A 14,277-nucleotide genomic window follows, 5' to 3' on the forward strand; every position below is an offset into this window, starting at 1 on the left:
GAGCCAACCGGGCCACCTTGTTTACTCATAATGCTCAAATAACAGGCACTTGATGGTTCAGGGACTAACAAAAATATAAGCAGCCATTGTCTAAAGTAAGGATGCTACCGTATGTATGGTGGTGATGCTGGGGGGCTGGAGCTCTGTCTTGCGGGTTGCTCATTCCTAAATGAGATGCCTCATTCCAGGAGCGTCCTGCTTTTAAAGTCCATGGGCTGGAGGGGGCAGGATCTGTTGCCCTCACTGGCCATTTCTCAGCGCTGTCACAGTCCCAGTCCCAATCAGGTGCTGTGCAGGCGTATTGCTGTTGGTATAAAGCAGCCCTCGCTGTGTCTTTTGACACACGTCTGCTGAATGATTCATTGGCTGAAAGTCCACAGTGTTGTTCTTTCAGAGAGATGATGTGCAGCAATGTTCATAATTCCACTCATGTTTGTTTTAAGTCTCTCCTTCACTACAACCTCCAGGGCAGAACAGTGGTAGTGCCGCTGCCTCGAACTAAGGAGACCTGGGTTCACATCCTGGGTCCTCCCTGAATGGACTTTCCATGTTCTCCTCGTATGTGTGTGTGGGTTTATTCCAGGTGCTCCAGTTTCCCGTCCAGTCTGAAGACATGCAGGTTAGGTGAAATGGTGATGCTAATTTGGTTGGGGTGTGTGTTTACCCTGTCCAGGGTTTGTTCCTGCCCTATGATAGCTGGGATAGGCTCCAGCACCTCCCATAACCCTGTTCAGGGCTAAGTGGGTTAGAAAATGACCGACTACTACCACCAGGGGGTCCAGATTGTGCCTCATAACTGAGCCTGCCCTTTTTAATTAGCGTGTTGATTCGGTAGGCCTCTCTTGAAGTAAAGTTACCAGCCCAGAACACCACAATGTAGCAGGCTGTACTGGCCATCATAGACCTGTAGAATGTACCTGCCTTTGCCCTGCTATACTTACCCTCTCACCTCTGTCTCTCTCTGATTGGCCATCATCCTCCGCCTCGGTATCTCTCACTTCTGCCTCCTGCTGTAAGCTTAAGATTTATTGGCAGCCATCAGCCATTTGAAGCCCACTTGCAAGTCACCTAGCAGTAAGGTAACTCACTAGCTCTGCTCCTTCTGCATAGCTCCCAGAGACTGAATTGAATTCTGACTTCCTTGCCTTTTCTCTGGGTGTTGATGAGATTGTCACGCAGGTTTGATCATGTTTGAGTCCTAATTCTTCTCCTTTTCCTGAAACTTTGACTTTTTTTCTATATTACTTCTTTACATTTGAATCACACATAGTATATTATATGGCTTTGTAATTCTCCTTGAATAAACGTGTCTTCTAAATTATAATAATAGTGATAAAGCTAATAAAGCTAATAATGTGGTGTCCCACAGATGTGCAGGTTAGGTTGATTGGATGCTCTAAATTGACCCTGCATGGCAGTATCTATGAGTTTGCCTTGCAATGAACTTGGGAGTCTTGACTTGCACCTGATGCTGCTGGGAGAGACTCTGGCTCCCTGTAACCGTGAAGGGAAGTAAAAAAAAAAAATCAGACTATGGACGAATAGATGAGCAAGAATTTAATCTTGGAGTCCTTCACCCACTTGCTATTACTCAAGACTCAACCCAAGATACCCCCAGGACTTTCTTCTAAAAATGACCAGTGTACTCGAAGATGCTGGAAACAAGTACAGTACCTTGGAAAAGATGGACTCACGGGTATTTACCATCACTTCAAGATAATCAAAAATGGCTTTCACCAAGAAGGAACTTTGAACCACCTTGTAACTCCTGGGTAATGAGACGAGTCATCAAGGTCCAGAGGAGCAGTCAGAAGAGTTTGTGTGCAGACCAAAACCAGCACACTAGACAGACCTGTGAATAAACTGTGCCTGACTTCAACAAACATGATTAATCTTACATTTTGCATGCTTAATAGTATTTGTGTTTCTACATTTAAGCTTAACTTTAAATTGAACTTAAAATTTAAGAGTATATACAAATATTCTTGAATAGTTAAGGCTCTTCCTAAGTAACGTTGTAGTAACTGATTTCTGACTTTAGCATAAACAATTAGGGGCCGGATTTGTAAGAGCCATTTGCTAGTTATTTAGGTTATGCCAAGCGGGTAGAAGTGTTTGCTTACGTATGTTAAATGCTTGCCAACATATTAGTGCATAGTCTATGGGAGGTTCTTATAACCCACACAATTTGAATTGAATTGGTACACTCTAACTATTTCTTGTCTCTCTGACTACAGATTAGTCTCGGTTAGTGACCTGCCTTGCCGTGTATAAGTTATGGAGGGCACACGTTTTGAAACTGGGTCTCAACATGCCCAATAGAATGTAATGCAACGAGCTCTATTGAACGTGCAGTGCCGTACGTTTAGAGTGTACTGAAAGCGAAGTAAAGCATCTTTAAGTATAGAAACAACTGAAGTTTGACAAGAAAAGGCTACGTTTAGAGAAGGGAGTAGCTGCCAGGCCCCTATAAATAACAAACTACTAGAACAGTGAAAGGCAACCTTTTTCGAGTTGCGGCGCACTAAGTTCAAAAATTTTCTTTCGCGGCACACCTGAGGGACTGCCCATAAATAAAGTCGTGACGAGAATAAACTATGTATGAATTTTTCTAGATAAAGTTTAATCAAAATTACCGTAAATAAAAAGCGAGTGATAATCGTTGAGAATTAAATTACAAGGAAGTTTTGAATACTTGCGTCACAACAAAATGTTTTTCACCACAAAGAACAGGAAAAGGTCACTGAGTTTACAAAGTTTACTGTGTTGATCAGCGGTGTCAGAGCGAAAATAAGGTTAATTTTTCAATAGTAATACTCAGACGATTAAGGGGTGAGAGCTGCAGCTACAGCGATACTCTCTCGTCGGCAAGAGCCGAAATGTAGCGTTCGTATTTTCTCGTTCTATATTTGCTCCGCCTTCTTCTATCCGTACAGTGAGCGAGATCTTCTAACAACGAGACTTTTAAGTCTCACGAGATGTGTTTTTGACACCGCTGGTGTTGATATTATGATGAATGGTGAACAGCGAAAATTTTAACTTGCATTCAAAATAAATACATTCGTTTATTCAACAATCTGATTAACCGTTATCAGTTTTTCCAACATAAAATATATTTTTTAAACATTATCTTTTTAATCACCCAAAAGTTCAAAAACACTAGCAATTTTAAATATTTTACAAAAGTTTTCGCGGCGCACCGGTTGCCCGACAATGTCTAGAACATAGCCATCTCTGGTGTCCTGTTATTCTCAATAGACCAAAGATGTGTCTTGAGCTGAAGGCTTTTAAAAGACCCCCTTGTTTGTTTTGTTGGCCTAGTCTCTGCTAAACTAACTACCAGTACCCATTAGGATCCCTACATCAGGGTGCTGATTAGACCATTGAGGACCACCATTACTTACCGTTTTTTTTTTTTAACAGCTTATTTCCACTCTTCATCTTGAACCTCACCTGCGGTGGGCTGGCGCCCTGCCCGGGGTTTGTTTCCTGCCTTGCACCCTGTGTTGACTGGGATTGGCTCCAGCAGACCCCCCGTGACCCTGTAGTTAGGATATAGCGGGTTGGATAATGGATGGATGGATCTTGAACCTCACATTCACATTTTCAGCAATGTCTCTAAGGTGTGCTGAATGTGACGGGACCTCATGGACAAAAGAGCTGTTGTGTTCAAATTCAACTCTGAACAATGAAAAATTCTTACACTTTTCTCTTTAGAAAATTGTAGTAATTTGTTTTTAATGAATTGTATTTGGTAAAATTACAAAAAAAAAAAAAAAACACTGGAGAGATTCCTGGGAACCATGAATCATAATTTATTTTTAAAACAGATGTTGAGTTCTGAATGGCACAAAACTGTGGACAATTACTGCAAAAGGTGAAAAAAAATAAATCAGACATATATCCAGAAAACCACCAGAGAGGCATACACAAATGGGGCAAAATAAAAGTATTTTAGAAAAATGTGTCAATTAATCCAAAAAGCCAACTGATCTGACTGTCTTAAGCATTGCAAAATACAATTCTGAGCAGCAAAAGCAAAGAATCTAATAAACTCTGTAGGAAATCCACAACTATTATTTGTGCTCTCTAGATGTATTGAACCCGAGGCCATGAGCTTGCCTTCAGATGTTCATTCTAACAATGCGTATTATTTACACTCATGCCTGTTCATGTGCAATTTTTGGAAAATAATCCCATTTTTTCCACATGACTTTGCACTCGCTCTGCCAGTATAAACCACATTTCTTTAGTTTTCAAAAAATGTGGAGGCCTACATGACGGAAGCAAATGAGCTGTGTGTTTAATTTCTATACACTTTATTCCTTATATTAAAAGCACCGTATGCATTGTATTATGAAAAAATACAAAATGGCACATTTTTTTGTCTATTAACCATGTGCTTCACCTTATAACACCCAGTATTTTAGTGTCCAGCTGGCATGGAAAAGCATGGAAGATGAGAATCAGAGGCACGGCGCTTTGAACCACAGAATAACTCAGGACGCGTTTGACACAATTCAACAGTTCAGCATTTTATCACAAATCAACCAATAAACTGCATGACAACTGAGACTGAAGAGCAGAATCCTCAAGTGAACATCAATCCATTTTTTTGTCAGTTAAAATAAGCTCATTTTTCACTTTATAAAAAATGGTTGTTTCTATAGGTTTTCGGATAGATTGAATACATGGGTGTTGCCCCATCATCAATCCGATGATGTACAGTATATATACCACTGTACAGTATTTGTCATATGTGCAGTTCATCTCACTGGCCCATTGGCACCTGTGTCTAAAAATCAATATTTGTATTCAGACTGAACATCTTACAAGCAAACACTGTCAGGACATTTTAGATTCATTCCACAGTAAATCAAATGAATGGCAAATAGCATAAAGGTACAAAGCAGGCACATTTCATTTCAGCTGTACGCAGTCCATCTCTCCGTCGCGGGCACTGAAGCAGTCTGAGGGTCAAATTCTTCAGTTCTGTTTGAAGAATATGTCGATTTCCACCTCAGCAGGACAATTTTTTTGAAATATTTGATTGTATGATTTTTAACACTTACAAAGCACAAGGTGTTGATCATGCTGTTGCTCATTGCTATGCATTCGATAATGTAGTAGGCAATCAGATAATTTCTGTCTCTTAAGATGACTGCAGGATAGAAGTCACGCAGGATACCATAACCGTAGTAAGGTGCCCAGCACAGTATATACGCCGTCAAAATGCCAATAAGGACCATGACTGTTTTCCTTCTGCAGCGGAGCCTTTTTTTGATCTGCTTTGTCTGAAATCCGGGAACACTTTTGAACCAGAGCTCCATAGAGATTCGAGTGTAGCACAACGCCATCACCAAAACAGGCGCCACAAACTCAATCCCAAAGATGACCAGGAAGTAGGACCGGTAATAGAGCTTCTGATCAAATGGCCAGATTTGGCCACAAAAGATTTTACTGTTGCTCCTGCTATGAGGGATGCTCATCTCGGTCGAGAAATAGGCGGAGGGCACGGCAATGAGAATGGGAATGATCCAGACCCCCGTGATAAGACAATAGGCAGTTTGGTATTTCATACGAGGCCTCAGGGGGTGTACGATAGCCAGATATCTAAAAGAACAATTGCATCACTGAGCATGAAATGCAAAACAGGGAGTTAACTTAAAGCACAGGCAAAGACAACAAATTGAAAAACGACAAACTACGTGGAAATTGAGCACTGCTCTACAAAAAAAATACATTCTTCTATAATGGAATCACAAAACTGGGAAGTAAACATTGAATGTAAAACTTTAATCTTTCCTTTAAACCAGGGGTGCCCAGCTCCTATCCTGGAGGGCCGCCATGGCGGCGGGTGTTCATTCTAACCATATTCTTAGTTAGTGTTCAGTTTTTGCTGATAATGAATGTGATTTCATTGATTCGGTATTGAAGACTCAGATCCTTTAGGTGGGGAGCAACACCTACAGGCTACAGGTTACTGTTTTAACCCAATCACTTCATGAGAAGGTATTTGTTGTTGTTATTGCTCAAGTGCTTCATTTTAGTGGTCTCGCTTGTCAAGATTTCAAACACTTTAATTGCTTATTTCAGTCTTAATGGCTCCTTATTAGCAATAAGAAGCAAATGGCAAAGGAGCCAGCAGTTCTCTGTTTACACCTGTGTGGATTCAGTGTGCACAAATTGGTGTATTAAAGTATTTATTAAAGTTTATTAAGAGCTGGAAACTATTCATTTGTTAGAAAGGAAAAAAAAAAAGATATGATTTAAGAATGAGCTTAATCATGTGGCAGAGTTAAAGCACTAACAAGTCAGGATATTGAATAAGACCTGCTATTGACAACTCGGTTGGAACAAAAACCAGCAGCCACTGTGGTCCTCCAGGATGACGTTGAACATCCTTGCTTTAAACCATTACACTTTTTGCTTTGTAAAGGCCTTTCTAATGATGTTTTCCATCAAGACTCATGCAAACATAAAATAACTAGCGACTGGGAGCCCGATCGAATTTGGCTACAAATTCTACGTTTGTTAAATCCTTACTTTCTCTGCAAATAATTGTTTTTTTAAGTCCTTGAAATGGTTTTGTTATCATGGCAATGATTTGTGCTTAAAATAGACCTTTTTGGTCGATGTAATGAAGAGCTTCCTGTTTAAACGGGGCTGCGAGACGTGAACTCAGCTCTTCGGCGCACCTCATTTGATTTTTTCCGGCAAACAAATTTTCAAAACAAACCGTATATTACGACTCTAATCAGAGTTGGAGTAATAATTATGTTGCCATGGTCATTTCAGATCTGAGATCGGCTAAAATTTAAACAATGACCGTTGTTAATACCCAGCCGTCATTACTCAGTTTGCCAATAGCTGTCAGAAGGACGGATGCCAAAACCGAACTGCCCAAAGATAGATTTCGACGTACCAAGCAAATGGCGATACGTTCTAAATTACTTACAGTTCCGGAGCTGTCGACGGGTTTAAGTCAGTCGACAATGTTAGTCCTGGAAAGTACGCCCCACCAAACCAACGTTCCAAAAACCAACCGAACTTACTGTTATCTGCTCGAACCAATTTGACTTACTATACTCGGCCGTCCAGCAGCGTCACTGTAGCCAATCATGCAATACTGTTTCTGCGTTTGCCACGTTATGTTCTAACTACAGAGGCAGAGTCCCATTGCATGGTTCTAACTTGTATTGAATCGAGGTATTGACGTGAACACCATACATACGGATAGTATCAAATTATATATAAGGATATTTTTTGTCAGCTCTTACTTTAAACGTCTACTATTCTTCATCACTGATTATAAATGCTGCGCTCCCAGATCAGGGGTGGCGAACTCCAGGCCTTGAGTGCCACAGTGGCTGCAGGTTTTCATTCTTATCATCTTCTTAATTAGTGACCAGTTTTTGCTGCTCATTACATCTTCTAATTAACTTGACTCAGGCCCCATAGTTGTTTCTTTTTCTTTAATTAGCAGCCAAACAATAATGAGACACAAAACAAGCCACCACATTGCCAGTTCCCGTGTGCCCATCACATAATATCTGAAATTAAAGAGACGTGATGGTCTTGGTAAGGTTGATCTCTCAGGTCACCAAAACATCCTGACGGTGCTTTTAGAAAGAACAGAAAAACAACAGTGTACTGTGGCAGAATGAGAGCAGCAACAAGCCATGGAATTAAATAACGGGTTTAATTAACAGCAAGAATTGGCTTTTCATTAAGAAAATGATTGGAGTGAAATTGGTTGGAATTTGAAGCCCCAGTTTAGCTGGTCATCTGTTAGCTTGTTTCACATCTCATTTCTGCTTGGCTGTCATTTAATGAAGAAAGGAATCAATTCAGAGGGCTGAACTCTTCTAACAGGGCTATTAAAGTGATGAGGAAAAAGTTAATTTGCAGGGAAAACTGGTCACTGATTAGGAAAAGGGTTAGGATGAAAACCTGTAGCCACTGCAGCACTCCAGGCCTGGATCTCGCCACCCCTGTCCTAGATCATGGGTGTCAAACTCTGGGCCTGGAGGGCCGCAGTGGCTGCAGGTTTTCATTCTAACCATCTTCTTCATTAGTGACCAGTTTTCACTGCTAATTAACCTCTTTTTTGCCTAATTTTGATTGACATGACTCAGGCCTCTTAGTTCTCACTTTTCCTTATTTAGCAGCCAAACAATAATGAGACCCAAAACAAGCCACCACATGACCAGCTCACCTGTGCCCATCTCACAGCATCTGAAAATAAAGAAAGGTGAAGGTCTCAGCAAGGCTGATCTCTCAGGTCACCAAAACATCTTGATGGTGTTCTTAGAAAAAACAGAAAAATCAACAGTGTGCTGTGGCAGAATGAGAACAACAATGAGCCATAGAATTAAATAACGGGTTTAATTAACAGCAGGAATTGACTTCTCATTAAGAGTTTGGTTGGAGTGAAATTGGTTGGTTGGAGTTTGAAATGCCAGTTTAGCCGGTCGACTGTTGGTTTGTCTCACGTCTTATTTCTGTTTGGCTGTCATTTAATGAAGAAAGGAATAAATTCAGAGGACTGAATCCTTAAAAACAGGGCTATTAAAATAAAGGGTAAAGGTGTTAACTAGCAGTGAAAACTGGTCACCGATCAGGAAAAAGGGTTAGGATGAAAACCTGCAGCCACTGCGGCCCTCCAGGCCTGGAGTCCGACACCCCTGTCCTAGACTGACTCTCACATGTCAAAGCAGGAAGGATACGCAGTCTGGCGAAAGGCTGGTGACTTTGCCTTTTGTGAAGGTACAGCTACAGGAGAGGTTTATATGTGGCCTAATGAAAAAAATATGCTGCTTTTGCACAGCTTCACCACGGTGGGTTCATGTCTGCCCAGTTGTTGTTTATGATCTGCCTTCATGGGTTTTCTCCAAGTACTCCAATTTTTTAGCACATGCACAAAAGGTTAGACCGACTACAGCTATAATTTGTTCCCATGTGGATGTGCCCTACGACGGACTGGCATCTCATCCAAAGTTCATTACTGCCTTCTTCTGCATACAACAGGCAGAATGCTTTCTGCCTTCTTGCCAGCCTGCTTGGCAAAACGTGGCTCAAAAACCAAATGAATGAAAAGTGCTGTGTCGCTCCTGAAAGGTTCTTTACTGGGTTGTGTGATTCTTCACACAACCATTGCTTAACAAAGGCCCATTTCAGGGCTCTTTGTGTGTGAAATATGATTGGGCTTTGAGAATATGGACAGAACAGAAATGTTTAATGTATGCTAGGCTACCTAGCAGGATACTAACAGATCGATAAAAGCCGAACTCACCCAGTGTTGTTATATGTGAGAAGGTTCAAAATCACCAATCCACTGGTATTTCACAACCATTTATCCATGGTTATTTATAAAAACTGTAAAAGATCTAATGGCGCTTTTCCACTGCATAGTACGGCACGACACGGTTCAGTTCAGCTCACTTTTGGGGGGTTTTCCACTGGGAACAGTACCTGGTACCTGGTCCTTTTTTTAGTACCACCTCAGCCGAGGTTCCAAGCGCGCCGAACCGTTACCAAAACGTGACGTTTAAACTCTGCTGGTCACTGATTGGCCGGAGAAAATCGTCATTACTGCGTCACTGGCTATTCTTTTCTTTAAAGGTACACACACGCGGAAGTTTGTGTCCCGTCTCTCCATCGCTGGACGCAGTTTGTTGCATAAGTGGATGAATGTTTCTTCAGACATTTGAAAGTTCTCCAGCCACTGAGTGTTTGTAAAACCGGGAACAATCACATCCCACCACTCTGAGGCACGATTAAATGTCCAAACAGATGGTCTGTTGCGGCGACTTTTTTGCAAAATGTGGAAGATCTGTAATATACAGAATCAGCATTTTAATGTTACACTGGCAGTTAAGTTCATTTTATGCTTTGCAACAGTGATAAAAGTTAGCTAGTGATGTACTTTTTTTAGATGCTTACCCTTGCGCGTCGTCGAGCTAAAGTGTTGTTGTTGTCTGCGTGTTGTTGTAAAAGTTCCACGGTGTCACGGCAGTAGAGGCGGCGCAACTATAACAACATTTGAATAATCCCGCCCACTCTAAAACGGTACTAAACTGCAGTCGAAACGCAAACCGAGCCGAACCAAGGTGAGCTGTACTGAACCGTGCTGTGCCGTACTATGCAGTGGAAAAGCGCCTTTTTAAATTAGTCAAGGTTCTTTATAGCTGGTTCTTTTGGGAACCCTAAATGGTTCCCTAGGGTCATCGCTCTGAAGAACCACTTTGGCACCTTTATTTTTAAGAAAATAAATGCAGACATTCCATGTTTTCACATTGTATCTATTCTTCAGTCCATCCACCAAACTTTCTGAACCTTCTCAACCTTCTGTAATGTTGGATTCTTGATATAAGAAAGGCATAGCTGTTGTGCAACCAACAAATGTAAAAAAAATCAACTCACCTGTCAACTGCAATGGCCAAGAGGGCATTAGTGGAGACGTACAGGGACACAGTCCTGAGGTAATTGACCGAGGCACACAGCACTAATCCATGGTGCCAGGACAGTTGTTTAACTACATAATAGTCCACTAAAAAGGGGCAGCACACAATTGATACAATGAAATCAGATATGGCCAAGTTAGCAATAAGAAGATTGGTCAGATTTCTAAGTTTTTTGTACCTCGCTAAGGCAACAATAAACAGAATATTGCCAATGCCACAGACTAACATAATGCATATTAAAACTACACCAATCACAATGGTTGCTGCAAAAAAGGATTTGCCTTGGGTTATGTCCAGAATGTCATCTTCTGCAACATCGTAACTGACATCACAATTGGATGAGTAAGGATATGGGATGCTTTTCGCGAGGAATTCTTCTGGCATTGCATACAAAGCTGCAAAATTGCTGCAATTGTAGTCCCCCATGACAGTGCACCGTGGGCTTGCCAGGGGGTAAATCAGGAGATGGAAAGCTTTTCAAAAATGAATTTCACTGCTGCTTCAGTTACCGGCGTGAGGTGAAGCTATTTACAGTTGTGAACACTAATGAGCGAGCTTCATTCACACTCTGCTTGTTCGGTTCTAATTCCCAGGGAGTGTATCTGAAATTCAAACAACAAGACCTTATTTATCAGTGATCCACAATAGTGTGTGCAAATGTTTCAAAACACTGCAGACATACATAGTGTTTTTAACATTGCTCTCTCTAGTTAAAGGACATGGGAAAATAGTAATAATAATAACAACAACAATAATAATAATCAGAAGGGAAAGAATGAAAGCCCAATAACAAAAATAATGAATTGCTTGAATAAATGATATAATATTTTAAAAGGAAATGCCAGTTACCTCCATGCTATTATTATTATTATCTGATGTAGTGGTACTTAATAATGATAGCAATGCCGAGACCAGACCGTGGATACAATAACAAAAAAAACTTTACGAGTGAGACAAGATATTAGAGATTATATGGGAAAAATTACTAGTGACAAACAACTTGATCAAAGATGAAAAACTTGTCTAGCCCAAGTGTAGAGAAAGAAACACAAAATGATCCCGGCAGGAGAAAAAATGGCAATAAACAAGGTGTGGTCTGCATAACTACTGATCTAATAATAAAATCAAAGGAAAGGATACAGCTTTTTATTCTTGATTTGTAAAAAAAAAAAAAAAATATTGCCACCTTTGCTTCCGTGATCCTAATGAAGTCTTCTGTTAAAAGCGATTTTATCTTAAAAGAATTTCTGTCGTTGACAATAGTTTAAAAAAAAAAAAGTCACAACACTGAAACATTTTTAAAACGCACATTAAAAAGCGGTCCTCTACCGTCACGCCTACCTTGATATTGGGCTCCTCACTTTTTTTCTATTTTTGCTTTGAGGGGCTCAACTTTTTCCCACACGCGAGCCATGCTCCTCTCTCGCAGCTTGCCTCTGCCGCCGATGACGCCTCAGGTCTCGCATCAAGGTTGTCACCACAGCCTCCCTCTAGTGGACGCTCACAGACTGACAGCTTTGGTGACGCACACAATCCAGCAAACTGCGCTTCATTTTAAAGTGCCAGAATCATTGTGCTTAAAAAAGACAAGAATACGATCGCAAGATGATTATTATCATTTACTTGAATATAAATTAGAAGCAAATCCTTAGTTTGACAGAGAACACATGTAAGCCGCTTAGACGTATCCAAATGTGCCAAGATTTGCATGCTTTCCGTAGTTAGTTTCCTGAACTATACAGTATTATACCGAGAAATGATTGTAAAGAGACAAAGCCATTGCCGGTAACATCGAAGACAGTCCTGGAAGGGGTTTCACTCCCACACACACTCAGTCTTAATTTACACTCAACAAGCAATTCATCTACACTGCATGTCTTTATAAATGGCGAGAACCTTCGGTAATTGAAAGAGCTGCAGCGCTAACCCCTCCGCTACTGTGCTGTTACCTGCGATGCACATAAACGCAGTGCATTTATATTTACATATTATGAACTGATTTAATTTCACATTCCCATTACAAGTAAAAGTATTGCACCTGCCTTGCCGCTTACGATCAGAAATTTGGAAAAATATCTTAAAATACGACTTGCGAAGTCAAAACGAGAAACAAGAGCTACATTAATCGATATGTTTTACAAAGATGGTGTTATATACAGTGCACCTTTTCCACCCCACCATTCTCCAATCTTCATTTTCCAAAATAAGTCTCGCAGAACATGAGGTGTCAATCGAAATTTGAAACTGGGATCTCTAACGGTGGGCGCCGGCTTGTCATCAGCATGAGCTGAGGCTGGGGTGGGACTCGAATAGACGGAAAATTATACAGCACCAATAATAATCATTTAGTTTGGCTACTTTCAATTTCATAATGTGATATTGGAATCGGAAAAAGCGCCACAAAGTCCGCGGTTTTCAGGAGTCGGCTCTTTGATAACGACAGACCGGAGATGTATACTTTGTTATTTTTAGTTCTGATTTACAGTAAATATTTGTGATAATTCGAATAATAACAATAAGGGTGTAAGTTCTTTGTTTGAAACCCGTATCGCAAGGTTTTTTTTTAATCAATAATAATAATAATCCTTTTAAAGCAACGAGAGACACAAACATGAAGAAAATCAAAATGACTGGAACTCTAGATCTTGAATGCCTTGCTAAAGACTGTTCAATTTCAAAACGAAAATAGAGAAAAGCCAAGCAAAATGACACCTTTTATTGGAACTCTAAAGATTACAATATGCAAGCTTTCGAGGCAACTCAGGCCCCTTCTTCAGGCAAAGATCTACATTCATAATGGCTAACACGGTACAACAACCTAGTACTACAAAACGAACATATAAATGTTTCCGTTAAAAGCTGTCAGATGTCATTCCTTATTCACTACCAGCTATGATCTGATTCATAACACCGCGTCTGGCTTCTTTAAAGGTTCCCTATAAACGTTTTTTAAACTGCGACCTCACGTATCGAGCGATTGTTGATATTTGCCCTTGGTGGTCTTGAATGTGATTAGATTTCTCTTTGTGTAACTTAAATTGATCTTGTCGTGAATGGAATTTAACTTGTGGTTACAAATTCTGCACACATGCAGTGCCCTCCATAACATTTGGGACAAAGACACATCTCTCCTTGATTCACCCCTCTGCTCCACAGGTTAAAACTGCAAATCAAACAGTTCAGACGTGAATAAAGTGGACATTGCAGACTTTCATTAAAGGGGATTTGCATACTGTAACGAGATGGAATGACCGAAACACACATCGGATGAAAATTAAGCCCAATAGCGGCCGCGTTTATTCCACAACAAATAATTTACAGCAGTCTTCCAGCAGAATCAAACTCTAAAACGTCCTGTGAAAACAACAGTCACTTCACTAGGCAGGCCATTCCGCTCTCGCTCTGTCCCCGATCGTCGTCCGGTGTCTCGTGTCGTGTCCCTTTTCCCAGTTTCTCGGTTATCACCTGCAAGGCTGTATTTATAACGCCATGGGTGTCTCCACCTGCCTTCTCAGACCTGAAAGGTATGACGAGAGCTCAGCACGCCTGAGGATACCCTGCTGTCAATCATCTGTCGAGAAACCCGCCCATCTCTAGCGTGACAATGCTGGCATTGCAATACATGTCGCTCTTGTTGTTTATCTACATGGGCCCATCCGCCGATTTCAAGGAACCATAACATTTGGACACAGCAATGGCAGGTCATTTAAAGCCGTCAAACGTAGGACTTTGTCGCATATCCCTTTCAACAGCCGCAAGAGCGGCGTTTGGGGGTGGCAAGTGAGGCAGCTGGACGCTTTTGAGGTCCGCT

General features: G+C 40.9%; 1 protein-coding gene across 1 annotated transcript; it reads right to left on the reverse strand.

Annotated features, from left to right (window-relative positions):
* Positions 1-3,801: 3,801 nt before the first annotated feature.
* Positions 3,802-12,012, reverse strand: LOC120516920 (prokineticin receptor 1-like). Its single transcript, XM_039738929.1, is given in 4 exon segments — positions 3,802-4,949; positions 4,952-5,613; positions 10,426-11,068; positions 11,808-12,012. Coding segments are annotated over 3 exon segments (1,158 nt in total). The 5' UTR covers positions 10,893-11,068; positions 11,808-12,012; the 3' UTR covers positions 3,802-4,920.
* Positions 12,013-14,277: the final 2,265 nt, after the last annotated feature.

The sequence above is a fragment of the Polypterus senegalus genome, chromosome 16, assembly GCF_016835505.1.
Source record: "Polypterus senegalus isolate Bchr_013 chromosome 16, ASM1683550v1, whole genome shotgun sequence".
Classification (NCBI taxonomy): domain Eukaryota; kingdom Metazoa; phylum Chordata; class Cladistia; order Polypteriformes; family Polypteridae; genus Polypterus; species Polypterus senegalus.